The sequence below is a fragment of the Euphorbia lathyris genome, chromosome 3, assembly GCF_963576675.1.
Source record: "Euphorbia lathyris chromosome 3, ddEupLath1.1, whole genome shotgun sequence".
Taxonomy (NCBI): Eukaryota; Viridiplantae; Streptophyta; class Magnoliopsida; order Malpighiales; family Euphorbiaceae; genus Euphorbia; species Euphorbia lathyris.
Genome location: NC_088912.1, coordinates 9,792,860 through 9,817,752, shown reverse-complemented (window position 1 = coordinate 9,817,752; position 24,893 = coordinate 9,792,860). Strand labels below are relative to the sequence as shown.

General features: G+C 34.7%; 1 protein-coding gene across 8 annotated transcripts; it reads left to right on the top strand.

Moving 5' to 3' along the window:
- Positions 1–12,396: 12,396 nt before the first annotated feature.
- LOC136222291 (uncharacterized) lies at positions 12,397–23,465 on the top strand. Of its 8 annotated transcripts, none has more exons than XM_066009883.1 (16): positions 12,399–12,534; positions 13,301–13,463; positions 14,119–14,434; positions 14,964–15,204; positions 15,842–16,164; positions 16,805–16,941; positions 17,020–17,554; positions 17,646–17,740; positions 18,602–18,664; positions 18,742–18,896; positions 19,435–20,025; positions 20,121–20,192; positions 21,138–21,208; positions 21,292–21,349; positions 22,252–22,519; positions 22,639–23,465. In XM_066009883.1, exons 3-16 carry the CDS (start codon positions 14,160–14,162, stop codon positions 23,217–23,219), a joined length of 3,465 nt encoding a protein of 1,154 aa, XP_065865955.1. In that variant the 5' UTR covers positions 12,399–12,534; positions 13,301–13,463; positions 14,119–14,159; the 3' UTR covers positions 23,220–23,465. The 8 variants fall into 8 exon arrangements, with proteins under 8 accessions (XP_065865957.1, XP_065865955.1, XP_065865954.1 ...); XM_066009881.1 differs by adding an exon at positions 12,630–12,698 and having other exon boundaries at positions 12,414–12,534; positions 16,805–17,554; XM_066009882.1 differs by having other exon boundaries at positions 16,805–17,554; positions 19,471–20,025.
- Positions 23,466–24,893: the final 1,428 nt, after the last annotated feature.

Genomic DNA, 24,893 nt, shown 5'->3' with positions numbered 1-24,893 from the left:
CATACTTTAAATCCTAATCTCAGATTAAATAAATCTCAACAATGGGAACATCTCTCATTCCACGGTGAAAAGAGAATTAATTCTTTACTCTACTCTGCATGTTAATCCATGTGTTTTAATTTATGTTTTCTGTTGTTAAATCGCGTTAGAAAATCCAAAATCAACATCACAACCACCTCTAGTAAGTAATCAATATATTATATCCAGTTTGGTTTCAATTTGATTCAATTACATTTGAAGTTTCAATTACAGTTGATGTTATAACCAAGTTTGTATTTTTTTTTACAGAATGTGTTTAGGAACTTTAGAAGGGCATCTCAATCGATTGGCCTAGCCAAGACCAATGAAAAGTAGCAAAGGGAGTCAAAGAATGGAAAATAAAATAAAGGAAATAAAATGAATGCATTTTGGAATGAATATTTTACGAATGAGATTATAGTATTATTTTGTAATGCTATTTTAGTACTTGTAATGTTCTTTTTGGTACATCTTTTTGTAATGATCTTTTGGTACATTTGTTGTAATGATCTTTTGGTACATGTGCTGCAATTCTGTTAAAATTGTCAAATATAATATTAAGGTAATGTATTCTGAAAGTTATCAAGTGTATTGTTTTAGGTAACCTTGTTTTTTTACAACATTGTTGTCTACTTGTATTTATCAAATGTAATTTTTCCAAACTACATGTCCAAATTACAGGTCACAATTAGGGTCCAAATTACGGTTCCAAATTACAAGTCCAAATTATTGTCCTAAAATGTGAATACTAGCAAGTGCACTAGGTACAAGTAATAAAGTGTAAGTAAATTGTCGTCTCCACAGGGATAGAACAGTTGAATATGATTACTTAAAAAGATGAGCACAGACAGATTTAAATGTAACTAATCACTTATATTGAGTTGGTGTTGATTTGATAAAATAAAAAGGTAAAGCAAGTTGAAAAGAAGTTTGATTTCAGATTTAGGAAGAACAGACATATAACATGAAAAGAATTGATAGTGAACAGACACTCCGCTCCTTGTTCATTAAGTAGAAACAGCTTTGGCTTAAGGTATCTCTCACGAAAATCGGTTGAGTCAGGTGTCCCTTGTTCCCAACATTCTTTAAAAACAATCAAAATAAGTCTCCTTGAGATTAATATATCTCTAAGCATTAAGAACATGAAAGCATTTAATTAAACAATTAAAACCTTTAACATATAATCAATTACGTCTCCGTTTCATAATTATATGTGTTAAGTGACAGTTCAGTTTCAGAAAGAGAGTCGTTTTGTAATTGTTCCACTAAGAAATAGGTTAGCTACTCCTATTTAACGTTAATTACTCACTGAATAGCCAAGCTAAATATACTTAATGAATTTAGAGGGAAGTAAACCTGCTCCTTTACCTGTTCCTCCATAGTTACATACCTGTTAATTAAATTACTCACTCATAATTGAATGAGGTAAGACAAAAATAATAAGGAAGAAGAGAACAATTCATTCAAAATACTAAAAACAAAGTTACACACTAAAGATTCAGATGTAAAATCTGAATGAATCAAAACATAAAAGAAGACTCTTTAAATAGCCTAAAAATCCAGAAGAATTCATTGTTCTAGATAAATTAAAATATTCAAGATATGGTCTGGCAGACTGTTCTGACAGACAGAAAACCGTCTACTGTAGAGTTAGACAGCCCATGTTGTATTATTTTCTTCCAAAATCAAGGTTGTTCTGCAGCATATTTAATTCTTCTTCAGGAAATGTATCTTGGGAATTCAGGAAAGATTAATAGTTCATATTTTGGGGTTCATGCTTCACCCAACCAGTTGTTCTCACTCATCCTGGTTGTTCTTCTACTTTAAGCGCTCATTTCCTCTTGCGCACAGCGTGAGCTCTTCCATTGAATAGGAAGTGACCCTTGAACAAGCAGAATATGTTTTTCTCCAAATTCCTCTTTGATCCTTGGTTCTCCGTTTTGGTCTTTTTTTCTCCTCCAAAATACCAATTTCACTCCAATTAAGCATAAGTGATCTACCAAGGTCCTCTTTCTCCAATCTATAGAAAAATCACTTAAGATTCCCATTAATAGCTTAATTATCCAATTAAATCATGAGAATTAATGGGTAAAAATAAGTATAATATACACATATCACAAATTACAAGTCCAAATTACATGTCCAAATTACAGGTCATAATTGTGGGTCCAAATTATTGTTCTAAATTACAGTTCCAGATTACGGGTTAATCACACCACCTCAATCATAATACCAAAATTAAAATAGAGAATACCAATATTATAGATCAATTACAATACCAAAATTAGTGCAATACTAATATTATAATTCCAATAGGAACCATATCAAATTAACTGACAATTGCTAAGCTTCTGACAATTTCTCCCTAACCTCTGCCTCTTAACATGGACTCCTAACATAATTGCTAATACAATACCAATGCAAGCAACAATCCCAATATACTTAACCAATTTTACTCTACCATTAAATCCAAAGCATTTCTTCATCTCCTTCAAAACTTAAATTTCTTCATTCTTATTGTGCAACTTTTTTTTCCATTTTCTCATAACCAATTCTTAAATTCTTCAGTTCGACCTCCATCTTTAACACTCTTGCATTGCATGTGCTTCTCTTATATGTTCCTCATACTCTTTCATTTTATATTTCATGTCACGAAGAACATCCCTCCCTCTATTACATATTGGAGGATCCATCAATAGAAAAATTGCATTTACCATGGTCTCTGTATTTCGCACAACCATAAAATCTTTGCCCAATATTTGCATCTATGGAAGTTTTTTGAACAATAGATATCAACCCACACGAGCAAGTCCTCCAATATCAACCCACATAAGCAAGTCCTCCAACTCCGAGCTTTTGTTCTGCCATCTGTTGCTTCGAGTCAACACTCGAAGCCATAGTGATTTGCAGGTTTCCGATTTTAATTTTTGTAGGTTAGGGCTTTAAGGATTTCAACTGGAAGCCATAACATTTGCAGGTTGAGGCTTTAGGGATTTCAATTTTTAGGTATAGAGCTTAAATTAGGGATTTCAATTTTTGTGAGTTGTGATTTAGGGGTTTGTGTTTTTATATGTAAAACAATTTCGGAACAAAATACCCCTCCATGCCATGTGCCTTTTTTTTCCACGTCATCAAAAATTCACATCGTTGCTCATTCAGGCCGCCTTTGCTAATGAAACATATCACATGGTACCTCTTTTCAAACTTTTAAACCACATAGTTTATGTTTGAATATGGCAGAAACCACATGTTTTATTTGTACTTTTCTATTTTTTTCATATGATTGTGGCAAAATTTTAAGTGAAGGAATTATCCAAGAATATATTCAAATATAAAACACGGTTATCAGGTTACGTCTTGTACGACAGATTACCGTTTGGATTGCAACAAAAGAACCAAATCATGATCTCGTATCACCAGTCACAACCCCTACACCAAAGTGATTCGGGGGAGATGTGATTATTCCACGAAGTTAGTTACGCTTGTGAGATAGATAGGTAGATAGATAGAGAGGGGGGAGGGGCGACTAGGGTTGGAATGACTAATTTTAGTTTCTCTTTTCATGTCTTGTTTGGGTTATATAAATATGACTATCCACTTGTAGGCTTAAATTTTTCTAATGATTAATTATTGAACATTTTCTCTAATTGCAAAGAGAATGTTTTATTTAGTTTTTTATACACATCAATATTTACTAATATAGCAAACTTTTAATTTTAATTTTTCATTTTTTTTAGATGTATATTAGATTTATAATTGCTTTTTGCTATCCTTTGTTCATTTCTAAGTCAAAGAAGATAATAGTTGTGGATAGCACGAGTTCTTATATTAAGCATCAGGTCTTCTATGCCACTCGGATGACCCCCCAATTCATATTTGGACACATGTATTATGACCCCACGTAATAATTAAAATAGTGGGACCTCTTATAATATACGTGGATCCATGTTACATGTGTCAAAATATGTATGGAAGGTCCTCCATTTGACATGAAAAACCGGATGCTTCTAATAATTTGTCAGATATCACACGTATGAAACATAAGTTGATTATTATATTCAAGAAACTGCATTAGCCAAAACTTTTTCAGCTCAAGATATTGTTAGTAACATTTAACGTTAAATTTCCAATTGTTTTCTTACCCATTTCTCATGACAAATCTGAAAACTTTCTCATTGGACACATGGTTAGTTTGATTCTCATTTGCAAATTGCATCATTTGTGACACCTCAAATAAAAATGGAAAGATTTGAGAAATTAATTATCATAAAAAAATTCCAAATCCTAAAACCAAATTTCATTATATGTATAATTTTGACAAATAAAAAAGGAAAGAACTCTTAAAAAATTATAAATGAAAATTTTGACAAAAATTTAAATTGTAATCAGAACGAATAGTATTATATTGTTTTGACAAATAGTGTCATGTCTTCCCTTTTTATATTTGTTAATCAAAATAAGTAGTATTATATTTTTTTTCCTCAAAATAGTGTGGACGACTTACATTTTATAAAGTTGTCTCTTGATAGTTATAAAATAATATTAGTTTAAATTTGATAATTTAATTTGACGAAATTGAATATTAATCAATTACAATGTAATAAATTTTGAAACTGAAAATTCAATAGAAAAAACTTTTTCATTTTAAAATAAAAAATATCTACCTATCTATCTATTAACTAGTAGACTATGAGATTATGATAGACTTTTTTTTTGGTTTACATGGAAGGCTCAAGGCCCAGAAGAAAGGGGGAGAAAGAAAGAAGAAAAATAAAAAAACTTAGATACGAATGATTCTGCTATATGTCGAACCCTGACAATCTTCATTGAGAGTTCCCTAGAGGCCTACATGAGGTGTATCAAATTTATGAAACTCCATTGAACAAGAACCTGCGAAATTCGTCAGTCAGTCAGCAGCATGATTACATTCACGGTAGGTGTGTGTAATCACAATACTCCAATCTCTGTTTCTTAACTCCCTGCACCATGCTATGATCCACGGATACGGATGATGGTCCCCAACCTCTTTCGTTATTAAGCTCAGAACAATGCTTGAATCCACTTCCAGGTGGATCTTTCGGAGACCATTATCCCAAGCTAATTTCAGGCCCAGATAAGCCCCCCAAAGTTCCGCCAGAGTCACTAAGCACCAGCCGATCTTTATCCCGAAGCCAGCTAGCCAGCTTCCCTCAGCATCGTGGATTAGCCCCCCTGCAGAAACCATGCCCGAGTTTCCTTTACACGCCCCATCCGTGTTTATTTTCACCCAATCTTCTTCCGGAGGCTGCCATCTAACCTGAATTCTTCTTGTGACAACAATTCCCGTAGATGCTAGTGTCTTCTGCGCTTTGCTATATTCTTCATATGATCTCAGGATCAGGTCAACATCTCCCCTTCGACTTTCACTTCCTTGGAAAACGAAGTCATTTCGACTCTTCCATAGGTCCCAAACCGCAAAGGCGAAAACGGTTGGCCAAGGGACATGGCGGAGTCGTTTGTTGTAGCTCAGATTTCTGCTGATCCAGTCCGATATCTCCCCTCCGAAGAATGGAACTTACAGATTCCACGGGATAAATCTTGTCCATACCTCCCGAGCCGCATAACAATCTCTAAGGACATGAATTTCCATTTCATTCTGCCTACACCTCGCACACTCCGGAGACTGTGTTAGGTGTCTTCTGTACCTGTTAGCATTACATAAAATTCCTCCATAGGAAACCAGCCACAGAAACGTTTTAATTTTCTCTGGCACCTCCAACTTCCATATTAAATCCCAGCTTATTTGTTGATCAACCCTTCCATGACGGTTTACAATGTCATATCCAGTTTTTACCGAGTACGTGCCTGAAGCACTACAAGGCCAAAACCATCTATCTAGGGATGAACTATCCGGGAAGATGGCGTAAGCTGTAACCTTCATCAGTGATTCGTTGTCTAACAAATCATTTAGTTTTTCCCAATCCCAGCAGTCTCACATACGATCCCAGTATCTGTTCACAGAGCTATTAGTTTCCTCTTCATTTAAGTCTGTGGGGTTTTTTGCGGTTAACAGGGAAGGACCGCACCAAACGTCTTTCCAAAAACGAGTATTTTTACCATTCAGAACTAGTTTAGCCATTCCCTGCTCAAGGATCTTTTTACCTGCAACGATGCTCTTCCAATGTCCAGCCCGAGCCGTCGACCTCCGTACTTTTCCCGGAGAGCTCAAACCCAAACTGAATCATTATCAGTTATCACTGTCCAGCTTAGCCGTGTGATCATGGCCAGGTTGAAATCCCTCATTCGTCTAATGCCAAGCCCACCATCCTGTTTCTTTTTACAGATAATTTCCCAATTTAACAGATGGATCTTCCTCTCATTTCCTACTTTCCCCTATAGGAATCCTCTATTGCACTTGTCGAGCCTATCACATATGCCTCGGGGCATCAACATTGTTTGCATTGCATAACTTGGTACAACAGACATGACTGATTTAACCAGGGTTATCATTCCTGCCATCTTTAGACACTTTGATTTCCATCCTGCAAGTTTGGCATGCACCCTATCCAGAATAGGACCGTAGAGGTCTTTTCGAATCCTTTTGTGAATAACTGTCATACCTAAATATTTCCCCAAATTTTCCATTCTGGCAACCCCTAGCGCAGAGCAAATGGCCTGACTGGTTTGAACTGACACATTTCCTGAGAAGAACACTCTCGATTTTGCAAGGCTTACCCGTTGCCTAGAACAATTGGGAAATTCATCTAGGATTTGCTGGATAGTGATGGCCTGCTGCACAGAGGCCTCTGCTAATAGCACAATGTCATCTGCAAAGAAAATATGGGAAAAAGCAGGCCCTCCTCTGGATAGCTTGACAGGCTTCCAGTCACCCCTATGTATAGCATCCATGATCATATGATTCAGTCGTTCCAAGCAAAGTACAAAAAGGTACGGGGATAAGGGATCCCCTTGCTGAAGACCTCTAGAAGGCGAGAACCTGGTCAACGATTCGCCATTCCATAGCACTCTCATGCTAGAGCCAGAAACACAAGCCATAATGAGTGTGATAAGATTGTCTGAAAGTCCAACCTCAATAAGAGTCTGCCTCAAAAAATCCCAGGAGATTCTATCATAAGTTTTTTCCAAATCTAATTTCAGAACCATGTGCCCAATACGACCTTTCCTTCTTTTGAAAGAATGGATGGTTTCCTGGAGAAGGATGATATTGTCAGAAATCTGTCTGCCTGGCACGAAACTGCTCTGGGTGGGACTCATAATTGCACGTAGACAAGGCTTTAGACGGTTAACAATACACTTTGCAACCAGTTTATACAGCACTGTGCAAAGACTAATCGGTCGAAACTGATTTAAAGATTTCGAATGAGGCACTTTCGGAATGATTGTAAGGAACATTTCATTCCAATCCGTAGGCATAACCCCTGAATTTAGAACTTCAAGAACAGAAGAGGAGAGTTGTTGGTTAATAGAAGGCCACATACATTGGAAGAAACCAGCCTGAAAACTGTCCGGCCCCGGGGCCTTGAACGGGCATATTTCAAACAGCACTGCGCATGGACCTCACTGGTCATGAAATTCCATTGAACATCGCTCACGTTCGGGATGTTAGGAAACTGGAAATCCGTATGGAGAGTAGGCCTCTCAGTCAACTCTTCTTTGAAGTGCAGGACGAAGTGCTGAGATTATGATAGACTAATATTTGAGTAATGTAATTTCCTTGATAGGAAATATATTGAATTAGGTATAAATAACCGAGTTAGCTAAGTTGCAAGCTAAGAATAAAACTCTAAGAGATAAATACAAATAATAACAAAACTAATCTATAAGATATTAACAAAATATACTAAGAAAATATTCAAAGATAAATGCTGATGTTATTTCTAACACCCCTCCCCCTCAAACCGATGGCGGGAATGAACTGTAAGATAAGATCGAAGAAGCTGGAATCAAGCAATAACCATAGGTTTGGTAACTGCATTTGCAATTTGATCATCAATGGGAATGAAACAGACAATCAGGAATCGGGAGCTCACCTGTTCCCAAACAAAATGATAATCGAACTCAATATGCTTTGTCGAAGCATGAAGCACATGATTTCTAATGAGATAAATGGCACCAATATTGTCACACTAAAGTTGCACTGGAGGGGTTCTGGGTAACCAGATCACCAAGTAGAGAGTGAAGCCAAAGCAGTTCCGCAATGGCATTTGCAACTACTTTATAGTCATGGATGAGCGCGGTAAGGTCGATTGTTCCTATGTGTTTCATAAGACTAAGCTATTGCCAAGGTAAACACAAAAGGATCTTATGGAACATCGGTCATCAGGGAAACCGCTCCAGTCACTATCAGAATAACTGTGAATGTGTTGAATTTTAGTACAAGATAGAAACAATCCATGATCAAATGTACCCTGAAGGACATTTCTAGTGTTCATCAGTCGGGGAGTGAAGAAATTGACACAGTTTATTTACAGAAAATGCAATATCAAGATGAGTCAACGTGAGATGTATTTTTGGGTAAATTTTAAATAAAACCTATGTGGTTTCACTAATTTTCAGATAAAGGACTGTGATTTATTTTTTTTCAAAGTAAGGACTGAGGTTTTCAACTTTAGCAAAATAATGACTTTTTCGATTGATACTATTAAAATCACCCTTAACGACTTCAAAAATGATATATTTTAAGAATTACTAATATTCTAAGCAACTTTAATTCTTCAACTTTTTTATTTTGAGATATCTAGATGATGTTTGGTAAAAAGAGAGAAAGTTAATGTTTAGAGAGAGAAAATTCTACAAAAGATGATTTTCGAAAATCGAAAATGTAGTTCCATAGAAAATATGACATTAAACAACTTTAATTCTTGAAAATTTTCATTTTCAGGTCGTTAAAGATGGTTTTAATAGCATTAATCCAAAAAGTGATTGTTTTATTAAAAGTGCGAAACCTCAATTCTCGTTTTGACAAAAAGTAAACCACGGTCCTTTATCTAAAAATTAGTGAAACCACATGGGTTTTATTTGAAATTTACCCAATATTTTTCTAATACTTTTTTAACTTATTAATGAAATGCATAAAGATTATAACAAGTTAGAAAAGTTACAAATTAATTTTTTTTTCAAGAAAAACGTTACAAATTAATTTTTTTCAAGAAGAACGTTTCAAATTAATATTTAATAATAATTATATATTTGATTTCAAAATTCCAGTCAAATCTTTTATTTAATGGCGATATTTTGGTAAATAATTTTGCTTTGGGTAAAATTAGAGGTTTAAGTCATTTTAGATGTTTTGACTAGTCAAACCTCTAATAGTGATGCTTGATGAAAAAGGTTTGAAAGCGGTTATTGCGTCAAAAAAAACTAATTTCGAAAAAGCTGGTTTTAGGAGCTTTTTTAATTAGCTTATTACTCAATCTCTTTTTAAAGACATTTTTACTCCTAGTTACTATCCTTTAATCCCAAATAAAGACTTTATCATATTTTTATTTGTCATTTCAGATAAATAACTATTAGCAACTAGTTGAAAACTTGTGCGATGCACGTGATATAAAACTTTTATATAATTTAGATAAATAAATAAATTGAAATATTTACTTTTAAGTAATTTTATATCATATTATGAAATTTTTTTATATTATGTATATTTAAAATTAATATATATTTTTTATTGATAATTCAAATTAAATTAAATTAATTTTGAAAATAATTGATTAATTTTTTAGAATTTTAATTAAAGGTGAATGATTTATTTATTTTTACAAAATTCAATGATTTGTACTTTTTAGTAATTTTAATACATTTTCATATTTTTTTATAACTGGAATTCTGTGAAACAATAATAATAAAATGAGAGATTAATTAAGAAATATATTAGAATATAATGAAAAACCAAAAATTGAATTAAACTACCGTTAAAAAATTTAATTAAACTACAATTAAAGTTAAATATTATATGTTAAACAAAAATTGAATTAAACTACAATTAAAATTAAATATTATATCTACGATACAAAAGAATTACAATCTATGTTAAAATGGAACCAACATCAATATATTATCCTATAAACTTTACAATCAATAATTTTCTAATATTGCACATAAAGAAACTTTATCAATTCAATATGTTAGATATATAAAAAAAATTCATAAGAATTAGTTACAAAATTCATTTTGATGATAATCATTTTACTTGATAGAATTTCATGATCACCAAGTATTCGAATTCAATTATTTATTATGCTACAATAACCCAATATATCCAATTCAATCAGCTTAAGATGATGATTTCTCATATTTTTATCTCGTAATATCTCATCAATACATTCAATCAATTTGTTCTTTATTCTTTCACTGTATAAAATATCAGCCACGCTCGCAGATATCACTTAGGGGGTGTTTGGCTGCTCCTTTTCATGCTCCTGTTTGCCTTTTTTACTATAAAAGGGATAGTTTCAGGTGTTTGGTAAATGACTTCCTGTTTGCCTTTTACCTCTGAAAAGCAATATTAGGTGTTTGGTTAATGACTTCATGTTTGCCTTTAACACCTGAAAAACAGCATTTTACAAAAGCAGAGAATCTCTGCTTTTTGGAAAAGCAGCTTTTTCTAACAGGAAACAACAAACCGTAACAGCAAACAGCAACAACAAATAGAAAACCGTAACAACAAACAGTAAACAGTAGGTAAAACAAAAGAACCCTTATTTGACTTCATTAATATTTTCTAATAATTATATATTCTTGAATTTCGTAAGCAAAAAAAAAAAAAAAACAAACAAACAAACAAAACAATAGAAAACAAAAGTGAAGGGACAAAAAAGATAATTAGTAGAGAACTATCTTCCTCTCGTTTTTTTTCGAAAATAAGAGAGAATGTCAAGATATAAACATATAAAGAGGAGAGTGGAAATATTTTTTGTCCATTAATTAAAAATTTTATTTTTTCTTAATGAAGTATTAAGTCCATAAATTAATTTTAGTTAAATAGAATTAAATCGCAATTGTAACCATTCAGTACGAAAAAAACGTTTTATAATTAATATGTGAAATTAATTCTATTAATTAGAATCATTATGCTCAACATTTGAGAATTTGAATAGATTCAAATAATAATATTTTTTAATTAATATTTTCCAACAACTTGTCCTATGACCGTATTTCATTTTCATCTATTAAGAACTCTTGAAATACTAATAATTTTGTACAAACCACAATATAATAGTTAAAAACTATATAAGCCAATGTTGCAAAAACAATTATCTCAATATCTCATAATTAATGTACATTTTTAGGAGACATGGAACTTGGGTAACGACAGAAATGCAATTTCATCTCTAAAAGATGAAACTATAACAACTATTGTTTAATAAAAATAAAACAACACAATTGAGAACAAAAATAACTACAACATATGAAAAAAATCGAATAATTACATTAAGAAACATAAGAATTTCTTATAATTTTTGACACCTTTGTGTTTTCCGATTTTAGTTGTCCATGCATCTTCTATTTCTATCAGATTTTTTCAATTAGAGATATCTGTTTGAAAAAAAAGACAAATAAAAAAGAAAACATGGATAAGGTATCGAGAGGTATAGAACTTGGGTAACGATAGAAATGGATCTGGAAGATGAAACTATAACAGTTATTGTTTAATAAAAATAAAACAACAACACAATTGGAAACAAAATAACTACAACATATGAAAAAAATCGAATAATTACCTTCAACAATATAATACTATCTATCATGACCAATGAATATAATGGTGGAGTACTATATATCATGCTTTATATATAAGTTTATTTGTGACTTTTGGATTTTCTTTACTTTGTGTTTTTTCATCTTCCTATAACTCTTACTTTCTTTTATTATTTTAATTAATTGGCTATTAATTATTTAATATATTATAAATATAAATCTATATTTTTAATTAATTAAATTTTTTTAATTTTAATTTTTTTACTACGGTGACAACTCATCAAAAATGCCTCTAAAACACTTCTCCTCATTTCTCTCTGCTTCCGCTATTATATATAGTATAGATTAGTTAAGTTTTACCACGTAAGTTTACACAAGAAGATAGACCAATAAGTCAAAAAAAACAAATATGGAAGAAGTTAAAAAAAAAAATTAAAGTCAAACTTCTAAGCTTAATATCCTTAATTGTTAATCGTTGGTCAAAAAAATTTAAAAGAAAGTAAATCTTTGTTAAAAACGTATTTGATATAATAAATATTTAATTCAAATTTGGTTAAAAAACGTATTTGCGTTTAGGTTCGGAACGCATAAACGTTGTCGTTTTGAGAATATCCGTCGAGAATCTAGAAATCTATTATATATATACGGATACATGGAACTGACACAACACCGAATCCTTCTCTCCCGCATTTTACGTTTTTTTAGACCATAATTTTACATTTTTATTTCATTTTTATTTTAACCTCATTTTCTGTTTCGTTCTTCATCGAAGAATTCTGCCGGCAAGTTTGATCGGCGATTGACCGCGTTGAATTTCCGGTAATTTCATCTCCCGGCCTTCGATTTTGCATTTTTCTCGCTTCAATTTCACTTTATTTGTCGCTGAAGTAGCTAATTTTACGATTCCCTTCTAGGGTTTTTTCTAGTTCAAGTTCAGCTCATGTTATCATTTTGATTTTTTTGGGGGAAATTGAAGCGAACGGGTAAGAAATGTTTTGAAGTCGAGATAATTTGAGTAATGCGAAGTTACATTTGTTTGAGTAAGTTTGAGGTTGTTTTTAGTGGGAAATTTTGGGAATTTTGAATTTTTTTATTGTCCAAGTGACTGTAACTCTAATCCTGTTATAGAAAACAATTGAATTGAACTAAGCCAATTGGTTGTTCATTAGGCTTCGTTGGTGTCTGATAAAATAATCTCGTGTCATTCCTCTAATAAGGTAGTGACATAAAATTTGAGTTGTTGATCTTTCCAGAGTGTTTGGAACAACTTGGATGGCATGAATTTTCCTTGATTGATAATTTAATCACTCTATTTTGGCAATGAAGTTGTCAAGAGTAATGGTTCTGAAACTTTGGAAGCCTATTTTTGTAGTGGGATCATTATCATTAATGTAAAGTGGGTGATACGTGATAGTATATTAGTATTCTCTGGAGTTTTAGTTATTTTTGCTAATTAAGATACCTGAATGGAAGATACTTCCTTTAATGAATGATTTGTTCAAAAACCGACTCCGGTTGGTAGTCAAAAAAGAACTTGCTCTTTTCCGAGCATTGCTAACGTTGGGTTGTTTGTTCTCGGGCTTAGTCTGAGCAGGTTCTTTTGTATTCTTGTAAGAGGAGATCATAATGCTAAGTTCAGGGAATAATTTAAGCTGTGGAACTTCCACAATGCCATCAGATGTCCCATCCTTGGCGCAAAGCTTACATTTGGAGCAAATGCAATCGTCTCAAAGCTATGATAATTAACAGTAAGTTACATCTCCATTGTGAATAAAAGTCATTAACAGTTTCCAATCTGGAATGGACATCCTAATTGTTATGCACAGAATTAACTTTCTTTTTGGTCCACTGCCCATGGAATTAAGACTTTTAGATCACTTGATGAATGGTAGACATGCACAACTTCAATCATAAAAAACAAGCATGTGAAAATTAAAACAAGCATTGGCATGTACAATCATAACATATTGACAAAGAGTGCAACATAAATACATAATGATAAGTACCTGGCTCTTTTACAGCTATCCTGTACACTTTCTTTCAAGTGTTTTAGCTCCTCGGTTGCCATAGGTTGTAGAGGCTTGGGATGGCATGAATTTCTTTGCTTGATAATTTAATCACTCTCTTTTGGCAATGAAGTTATCAAGAGTAATGGTTCTGAAACTTCTGAAGCCTATTTTTATAGTGCGATGAGATCGTTATCATTAATGTAAAATGGGTGATACGTGATAGTATATTAGTATTCTCTAGAGTGTTAGTTATTTTTGCTAATTAAGATAACTGAATGGAAGATACTTCCTTTAATGAATGATTTGTTCAGAAACTGACTCCGGTTGGTAGTCAAAAAAGAACTTCCTCTTTTCTGAGCATTGGTAACTCTGGGTTGTTTGTTCTTGGGCTTAGTCTGAGCAGGTTCTTTCTTATTCTTGTAAGAGGAGATCATAATGCTAAGTTCAGGGAATAATTTAAGCCATGGAACTTCCACAATGTCATCAGATGTCCCATCCTTGACACAATGCTTACCTTTGGAGCAAATTGCATTAGGAAATCAGAAATATACTCGTTCTGGAGAGTTAAGGAGGGTTTTAGGTGTTACAGTTGGAAGTGCATCAGAGGGCTATTCTTTCGGAGTGGCCCATCCGAAGCCTCCACAACCTATGGCAACTGAGGAGCTAAAACACTTGAAAGAAAGTGTAGAGGATAGCTGTAAAAGAGCCAGGTATGTTGCACTCCTTGTCAATATGTTATGGTTGTACATGCCACTGCTTGTTTTAATTTTCACATGCTTGTTTTTATGATTGAAGTTGTGCATATACCATTCATCAAGTGATCTAAAAGTTTTAATTCCATGGGCAGTGGACCAAAAAGAAAGTTAATTCTGTGCATAACAATTGGGATGGTCCAGATTGGAAACTGTTAATGGCTTTTATTCACAATGGAAATCTAACTTACTGTTAATTATCATAACTTTGAGATGATTGCCTTTGCTTCATATAATAATGAAACTTCGAGTAAAGTTTCTTGTGCTAATCTATATATACACATCATTCCAGATTTCTGCATTTGTCTTTTAGGAAGCCTTCATAGGACTTACAGAAACTATGAGATTATTCCCTGTTTCTGCTCCAGTATATTATCCATAGTTTGCTTTAGTATTTGAAACTTAAGATTTAATTTCTCTATTGGCTGCTGGATCTGTCAAAACTGCCTGGTTGCTTGCTGATGAAGATGTCATCTGTTTGTATCAGGGACAGGGCAAAAGTCATGCAAGATTCTTTATCAAAGCTGGAGAAATACGAAGCATTAAACTTAAAGAAGCGGCAGAGGAGTGAGCATCTATCAAATGAGAGGTCAAATGGAGGAACCATGACAAAGATGGGGAATCAGGTCCGCAGAAATACTCAGGACAATATGGGTCAAAGATTGGAGGACAGGGCCAAGAGTGTTGGGCTGAATAAGCGTGTTCGTTCATCAGTGGCTGATACGCGGGTTTGTACTTAAGTATTGATATTATTAACTGAGCTGCGTTAGTGATTTTTCTATTTTACCTTCTGTTTTTAAAATAGTTCTTGTGCTCAAGTTACTTGGAAGGAAATCAATCTTTCATTTTGCTAGTTTCTATATCTCCTCTCATAGGTATTATTCATAAGGAACAAAATTTCTTATAATACCTTTTTGTTCACTTTGTACATTCAGAAGCCAAGCATTTCCGATTTATTTCGTCTGAGCTCTTACTTTCTGTTAATGCTTATTTGTGTGATCCCTACAAGCACAAAACTATTGAAGTTTATAGTTTTGTTTGTTTTTGACTGGAAACTTGTTAATGGATTTAATAATTAATTTTAAATTCAAGATGCTTTATGTATTAACCTCTTGCAATTTTATTGTGAGGGAGTCACGGGAGTATTAGTGTTTTGAGGTGTTGTCTACCTAGTTCCACTCCTGTTATCTGTTTCTCCTTCCATTTCTTAAGGGGAAGCATGCACACTGATCTGGATTTACATATCCTGCTCAACACCTACAGATGTCTGGACTTACTTGTTATGTGGCTAGGGTTAACCTTATTGAGAATGCACCTATCCTCAATTTTTTAATTTGTTCATTTTTTCTCATTTGATGCAACCAGCCTGATGGTCGGTCCAATAATGCTCCAAGGCAGCAGATGAACCAGCCTGATGGTCGGTCCAATAATGCTCCAAGGCAGCAGATGGTCATTGAAAAGGGTGTAGATGCGCTCCAGGATGCCAGTGGAGATACTGTTCGGTTTGAAGAAAAGATCCGTAGACTACCCGCTGGCGGTGAAGGATGGGATACAAAAAATAAAAAGAAGCGTTCTGTAGGAGTGGTGAGTGGAAGAGTTATAAATGGTGACCGAGATATAAAAAGAGCCATGCCTCCAAAGATCAGTTCTGACCCTAAGTTGCGATCTTGTGATGCTCAGAGTTTCAGGTAATGTGGTGTATTCATGGACTTGATTGGTGATTTCTGGTTTTGTTTAATGTTATGGTTCTACACTCTAATATAGCTGAAAGCTGTTTATGAGTGACATCATAGAGAATGTTTATTTTGAAGAGTGTTCCTTTCTTTACATTTTGGATTTTTTGCCACATCCTTCCAAGGATTTGATGTTCATTTGACATACTAGTGCATTGCTGTTCATTTTATGTTATGTTATATCTTTTTTTTTCTATTTATTAAATCAAATACTATGGAATTTGTGCAATAATCATTTTACTTCATATATTCTGGTGACTGGACTCTTGTTTGAAGTGGTTTCTTATGGCATGGAATGCTCAACATTTTGTGCATGTTTACAGAAAATTGATTGGATTAAAAAGAAACAGAACTTTGATATTTTGCTAGGTTGTTCAAATGCATTTTATATGCATTAGCCAAGTACTTTAATGGCCATAGTTTAGCATGTTGACAACTTCAACATTTCCTGCTGAAGCATTGGCATGAAAACCACATATACTTGCTTAACTTATTCTACTCTAGGAATATATGATGAAGATGAAACTGGTGTATTGTATGCTTTTTTGGATGTTTACAACCAGTTTATTGATTTGACATTGTTGTTTTATATTAGGCCAAGTAATGAGGATAATTTAGCCAGCGGTCCTAATACAGTGATTAAAGCAAAAGTTTCTCGAGCCCCACGAACTGGCTCCATTAAGATGCTAGACTCATCACTCAAAGTTCAGTCTTCATCTACATCACTTCAAGGTGCGGAAAAGCCTAGAAGTTCAAATAAAGTTGCAGTACCTGGTGTGGTAAACAATCACAAGAGTCAAATATCTGCAGGTTCATCTTCCATGGCTCAGTGGGTAGGTCAGAGGCCAAAAAATTCACGCACAAGGAGAGCAAATATAGTCGCTCCTGTTTCAAGTCCTGCAGATGCTCATATTTCAAGTCAAGGATTTAAAGCCAATGATTTTAATCCAAAAACTTCCCTAATAACCACCAAAACTCTAGTAGCCAACAGTATGGGTAATGGCATTCCCAAGTTTAAGAGAGAACGTGAAAGTGTTCGTTCTCCATTTGAGTTTTCTGAAAGTGAAGAATCAGGTGCTGGAGAGAATAAACCAAAAGCTAAAAAAGCAGATAGCGGTGAGGCCGCTCGGGCAGCAACTCAGAAAGTTGGGTCTTTTCCTTTGCCTGCTACAAAGAATAAATTACCTGCTAATGATATTGGAGATGGTGTGCGGAGACAAGGAAGGAGTGGAAGGGGTATGTGGATTGCAAGGCCAGGGATTCACACTGTGAGAGAGAAGCTAGAGAATCTACCAACAACAAAGCCAATTCAGCATGTCAAGGCTGCTTCTGATAAGAATAAAAGGTGTTTCTTGTTTCATTTTCTTCTTTTACAACTGAACAGTTGGACTGTGGTGTTCTTTTGTTAGAATTTCTAATCGTGATTTTTTTAACAGCAAAATTGGTCGTCCGCCTTCCACAAAATTGAAAGATCGGAAGTCTTCAGCTCGTATTGCACCATTACCGAATACTGGATCTTTGGATTCCCCAGGTACTATTAATCAATGAAACAGCATTCAACTTTGTTATGACACCATATCTTTCAGTGACTATTATTTAGGCGATAACTTTCCTATTAATTAGGAAAATAATGTTTTGTTATTATTTAGGTAGAGTATCTTATTTACGCACATTATCTTTTAGGAAATAATATATTTATTTACTTAGATGGTAACAGTTAATTTTCTATTATTTAGGACAAGATATCATAATAGTTTTCCTAAGTAAGAATCCTTTCCTATTGTAATGTCTACCTTTCTCCTATAAGAGGCAACAACTTTTCAATAAGAAACCAATCGTTAACTTTGAGTAAAAATCAGAATTACGTAGTTAGCATGATCTCTCACAAATCACAATTGAGTCTCAAAGATAGGTCCTTCGAAAAACAGGAAAAACAAGTGAATTCAAGAGGATTATCCTGTGAATAGATCTGTGATGAGATCCGATTCGTGGACCCATAATAAACTTCATGTTGTATACATCCTTTCAGAAAGTTTAGTTATCTGGGATGAGCAGTAAATATCTGAATGCCATGCTGCAAGGATTACATAGTACTAACAAATTTCAGCGGTTGGACAAACTTTATCTTGACATGCACAGCTATTTTTATTGATCTTATGAGACGCTTAAGAGATGGAGGTCTGTAAAAATGTTAGGGAGAAGCAGTAAAGTACATATAAATAGCTGAAAGTGCCATAGCGAGTTGCCTTCTTACTTTTATTATTATTATTATTATTTTGTGCAGGTTTTGTTATTTGAAATTCTACAGACATTTAACTTGTGTAAATCATCTGAAATATAGTAGCAAATTTGTACCAATGTTCCTTGACTTAACTAAGCATATCTTTTACAGGAGAATCTGATGATGATCGTGAGGAACTGCTTGTGGCTGCTAATTCTGCCCGGGATGCTTCTGGTAACCATCTTGATTCTTGACATTATTAACTTTCTTCGCCAGCTATATATAAAATGAATAAATACTTGCTTTTGTAGACAATGCCTGTTCTGGTCCATTTTGGAAGAAAATGGAATCCGTTTTTGGTTCTACCAGCTCAGAGGACATGTCATACTTGAAGCAACAGCTAAGTTTTGCAGAGGAGTTGGATGAGAGTTTGTCTCAGATGCTTGGTGGTGAATCTAATTTTCTGGTAAATATCTAACATTCATTCACTCTTTTTTCTTCCCAAAACTTTATTCATTTCCATAGATGACTTAATACATGAGAGGCCCGATGTACTTCTCTAGATTATCCGAGTGTCCCCCTGAACTTTGGAGATGCCTTATTAGCCCCCTAAACTTGCTTACATGACCTATTGACCTCCTAAATTGCTTAAAGTTACCTATTGGCCCCCTGAAGTGGTTATAATGATCTATTAGCCCCCTGAACTTGTTTAAAGTGATCTATTAACATGCCAAAGCTGTCCAAAGTTCAAGGGGCTAATGAGACATCTCCAAAGTTCAGGGGGGCAATTTGGTAATCTGGTACAGGCCCTCCCTGATGTATTAAACCTTTCCATATTGTCAGGGAAACATATCATTCACAAGTATTTTCAGGTCCACAGACTTTTAACTACCAAAATTCTGTCTATTTTCATTTTCATGTGAACTTAAATGAAATAAAGGTTGTTTCGTTGAAGTTTAATATTTTAATGGGAGATTGTTTAATTCTGAATATTGTTCTCTTAGGGTGTTCTCATGGATAAAGAAACACCTTGTAATCAGGAACCCCTCGAGAAAACATCCTTGTGCGGGAAGGTTGATATGGGAAGTTTGGAAAAGGGTATTACAATATACCAGAGGGTCCTTTGTGCCTTAATTGAGGAAGATGAAAATGAAGAATCGTACATCCATGGTGAAGGGAAGAATATGCTGCTTCACTATGCCAGTGATGATTCTCATTGCGGGTCATGTAATCTGATTGACATTGAAGCCAAGGATAGGGACCGAATGGAATCAGAAGTCGAGTCCGAAGTGAATTTCCAGATCCAAAAGAATACTTTCTTGGACAGAATTTCTTGTGACAAGAGTGTTGCATCTAGTACAGTTAGGAACCCAAGCATGTCCAGTTCTTTACATAGCAACGAACGGTGGCCGGGGGATGATGAGTTTTCACATCCAGATATTGGGCATGCTATGGAAACATGTTCGCATGATCTTGGTCAGCCTCAGTCAAGGGAATTATATGTACCTTGCTCGGATGAAAAATATCAAGTGATGTCTCTTGATGATAAAATTCTTCTGGAGTTGCAGAGTATCGGTCTTTTTCCAGAGTCATTGGTATGCTTCTATTTTGAAAGTTATAAATTTCACTAGGTCATGTATATGCTAGTGTTCCTAAATTTGGAACCTTTTTCTTTTTTTCCCCTTTGCAGCCTGATCTGCAAGAAGGAGAGGACATGATCAATGGCGATATAATGCAACTCAAGGAAAAGCTTCACAAGCAGGTTGTGTACCATGAAGACTTTTTTCTTCATCTATGAAATTTCAAGATATGTTGCACGCAAACTATGATTTTAAAGCATTTAACATTTCTGAAATGTTTTCGAAAAACTGAAACTATTTGGAAATTGGTATGAAATGTTTCGGATCACCGTTTCCTGTAATTTTAAAAAAATTGGAATCTCGTTCCTTCAAATCTGGAAACTCGTTTCCTAGGAGCTAAAATGGATCAATGCTAATTAAATTTTCAGTAAAATCCCTAATATTTTCTAGATCATCATCTTCTACAAGCTTTCAAAATGATTTTTTTTTCTCTGTATAATGTGACTTTTATGTAATCTTCTTGCCGTAAATATATATAATAATGTACCATATTTTAAAAAATTATAGATATATCATATATTTTTATTATTTACATGTATATGAGCCTTAGAGGGCGAGCCTTGGCGCAACGGTAAAAACGTTGTTGCCGTGTGACCTGAGGTCACGGGTTCGAGTCTTAGGAGCGGCCTCTTGCCAATTAAATTGGCAAGGGAAGGCTTGCCCCCAATACACCCTTGTGGTGGGACCCCTCCCCGGACCCTCGCTCAGCGGGGACGCGTAATGCGACCGGGCCGCCCTTTTTTTTTCTTTACATGTATATGAGCCTTGGCGCAACGGTAAAACGTTGTTGCCGTGTGACCAGAGGTCACGGGTTCGAGTCTTAGGAGCGGCCTCTTGCCAATTAAATTGGCAAGGGAAGGCTTGCCCCCAATACACCCTTGTGGTGGGACCCCTCCCCGGACCCTCGCTCAGCGGGGACGCGTAATGCGACCGGGCCGCCCCTTTTTTACATGTATATATATATATATATATATATACTCTCTCTCAGGATTTATTCTGAAGTTTTTTTTGTTCAAATCCTTTAAATTTTTGGTATCACATCTTTTCTCACCTTTGATTAACTGCAGGTTGGTTGGAGAAAAAGGAAGTTGGCAGAAATAGACAAAGCTGTTCAGAAAGGGAAAGAAGTGGAAAGAGGGTTAGTTTTTCGTTGTGGTGGAAATATGTCGATGAAATTTATGAAGTGTTATTTGTACTGAAATAATGTGATTGAACTTGCAGAAAGGTTGAGCAGAATGCAATGGACCAACTTGTCGAGATCGCCTATAGGAAAAGATTGGTACGTGTTTTATTCTCTTCTGCTCAACCCAATTCTCATGTGATTTTGTTTCTGAACATATTAGGAAAAAATTACAATATTTGTTATAGGTAGTAAGAAAGACATAATTTTGTTTTTTCCGGCGCTTGGTAGGCATTTGCATCCTATGTAAATTCTGTTTGTGTACGTGTTTGTGTGCATTGAACATGTAATTTGGGGAGAGAGAGAGACATAGATTAGTATGTCTTAATCGTTTGAGAGAAGAGCTTGCAATATTGTAGCAGTCTGGTCCAATACTATTTACATATTGTCCGTTTGGGTCCAAATCACATAAAGCTTCACGGCTTTAAAACGTGTTTATATGTCTTATAAACTCACCTGATATACCCCAGTTATTCCCTTTCTATTTTCGACGTCGGATTCAGTTTATTGCTACTCAGCTTAGGGTCGCTCCTTGCTTGGGCCTTCTTTTCCGGTACCCCCTTGTCGTTACAAATACTTACTTTAGGAGGGATGTGAAAAAGATCCTTTTTTAGTTACATATCATCATTGTGTCATGAATGAGTTGCGGTTGTAGAGCATGGAGATCCATAACACTGGGCTCTGATACCAAGTTGTTATTAACACGGGTTTAGGATCTAGTTACGGGACCTTGTACCCTAAAATCCTCTAGGAAAGAATGCTTAAATGTCTTCCTTCCCTCACCTATCTTGTTAAAATGGTTAGGAGCTCGTTAAGAGAGAACCTCACGATCTCAGAATTGTTAGGAGCTCGTTAAGAGAGAACCCCACAATCTCAGAATTGTTAGGAGCTCATTCAGAGAGAACTCCGGAACAAAAATAGATGATTTGCATAGGATTAACTAACCTAATCTATTTACCAAATATAGGCATTGAATTTTTATACTTTGTGAACTTATGCAGGCTTGTCGTGGAAATAATTCTTCGAGAAGTGCCGTACGCAAACCTCCTCGGCATACAGCACTTTCTTTTATTAAGCGAACTCTTGACAGATGTGAAAAGTTTGAAGATACCGGCAAGAGTTGCTTTAGTGAGCCTGCATTACAGGAGGTCATGTTCTCTACAACTCCATGCAATAACGACACCAAATCTGGCGATTGTGTTGGTTCGGGAACTGCAAGTAACACATGCAATGAAGTTTCAAACCATCATACTGAAGCGAGAGGATCTGGTACTGTTAAACTTTTCACCTTCGCTTTCTCTTTTCGTGCCAATGACTTATTTGGAATATTGATCGATAACATGCACTAAACCACGAAATAAGATAATTTGAATTCTTGCTTGCTGCAGTTGCTGTCTCTAGCTCTTACTCACATGGCGATTACTTCGATGGAGTTAATAAAAGGAGGAAAGTGATTATCGATGATGCTATCGGCTGTGCTTCCTCAAGGGTCACATCAACTCTCAACGGTGCAGTAAAAGGTCAGCGAAGCGACAGAGATCATCAAAACAAGGATAGCATAAGAGGCAATTCTGTTTCCAGAACGAGTCACCCACCGTTGGGTGACCGCGAGAGGAAAATGAAAATGAAACTAAAACCTAAGCCAAAGAGTACTCAGTTATTGACAGAACCGAACGGACATCCCAGGGGATACATTCCTGCAGCATCTAATCCTAACAATAAAACAGATAGAGAAGTCGAGCCAATTACTCGACCTGAGGCTTCTAAAGAAGCAGATGAACCCATGGATCTCACCAGTCTCCCACTGACTGAATTAGATTCAATCGGACTCGAAGTACCAAACGACCTTGGCGGGCCACAAGATCTTGGCATGTGGTTGAACATTGATGATGATGACGGATTCCAAGACCATGATTCTATAGGTCTTGCAGTACCAATGGATGATCTTACAGAGTTGATGCTTATGTAGAGTTTTCCAGGGAAAGCAAGTGTTCAAAAACTAGTTTTCGGATCGGATTGGTCGGGTCAGAACTAGCTAGTTTAGATTAAAAACTCTGATTATTTTTGTGTATATAATTTGTTGGTAATTGGGGTTTTTTATTAGATTATAAAATAGCTGCTTAATTCACCGATTTTTGTAGCAGTTCTGTGTTCTATTGATGTATTCTTCAATGGTTATGGGAAGGTTGAGCAAAATACCATTTAGTTGTAGAAACTTGTCTGTTTTTCAACAATTTTACTGGCTGAGTTCGGGTTTGAAAATCAAATTCCGATCGGGTTCAAATATGCTGGCTTTCTTTGTTTATATTTTTATTTTTAAGTTATATTTATGTAGTAACTAATATTAATAGATTGATTCGGTTCTATTGTCCTTTTTTTATAAATTCTAAGTCTGACATGTAGGTTGTCGATTTTTATAAATTCCAAGCCCGATACACATAGATGGGTTTAGATAGGCTTGACTGCTATATAAGTCCGGTTGAATAGGACATAGGTTTGGGGTATCCGGGATCATAAACAGGTTTAGAAGATAGAAAACAGAACGAATAGACTTCGAAGGTCGGGTACAAATTTGCACACGGATAGTTGATTTTTATAAATTCCTAGTCCGACATACACAAAGTTGAGTTTAGGAAGGCTTGATTTCTATGTAAGTCCGGTTGATTAGGACATAGGTTTGGGGTATCCAGAATCATAAACAGATCTGTATAATAAAATAGAAAACGGAACGAATATACTTCTATAGGTTTGGGGTTTCCAAATGTTAAGGTGTTTTGGCACTCTTGAGCTCTTTATTTCCGCTCTTGCTAGAGGTAATGATAAATCACTGATGGTTTCCAAAGGTTGAGGTGTTCTGGCACTCTTGAGCTCTTTATTTCCGCTATTGCTAGAAGTGTGTGTATATATATATATATATATATATAAAAAGTTAAAACTTACAAATGGTAACATCTCCTAGATTTCAATTATCGTAGAATGTCATGGTAGAAAGCTTCGTTAAACTCTATGTACATGTTCTTGTTATGATTGCGAATTGTAAAGCTATTAATATTATAGTTTTTAAACTTTATTTTCTAACATAAAAAATCCTTAAACATAGTGTAACTTTGAAGTTCAAGTAAAAAATAAAAATATATATTGAAATTTTTAAAGACATGATAAGAATATTTAAGTTTAAGGATTTTTATGTAATAACAACAACAATAATAATAATAAACAACTATGAATGCAATTTGTCTCATTTTTTTTTTATGAGATTTATCTTAGGTTCTTAAATGAAGCAACGAATAAAAACAGTTTTGTAGCTAATATTTGATTCGACATATGAATTCTTTATTAGAAACCTTCAAAATTTTCAAAAACTTTGCTATTTCGAAAATATCAATTTCATTAATTAAAATCTACTCCTTACAATGCAAACTAGTCTTTAAAAGATAAAACTCTAAACCAGAAACTGAAAGGGAACGGAAAAACAAAAGAATAACAAAAAAAAAATTAGAATAGTGATAACAACCACTATAAAGTATGAAGGACCAAAACTAGAATATTCCTTGAAAGGAGGACCAAAGGAGATATTCACCAAAACGACAGCGTACCACGATCAATGGAGAAGCAATGGCGTATCGAGCAAGACATCCACGTG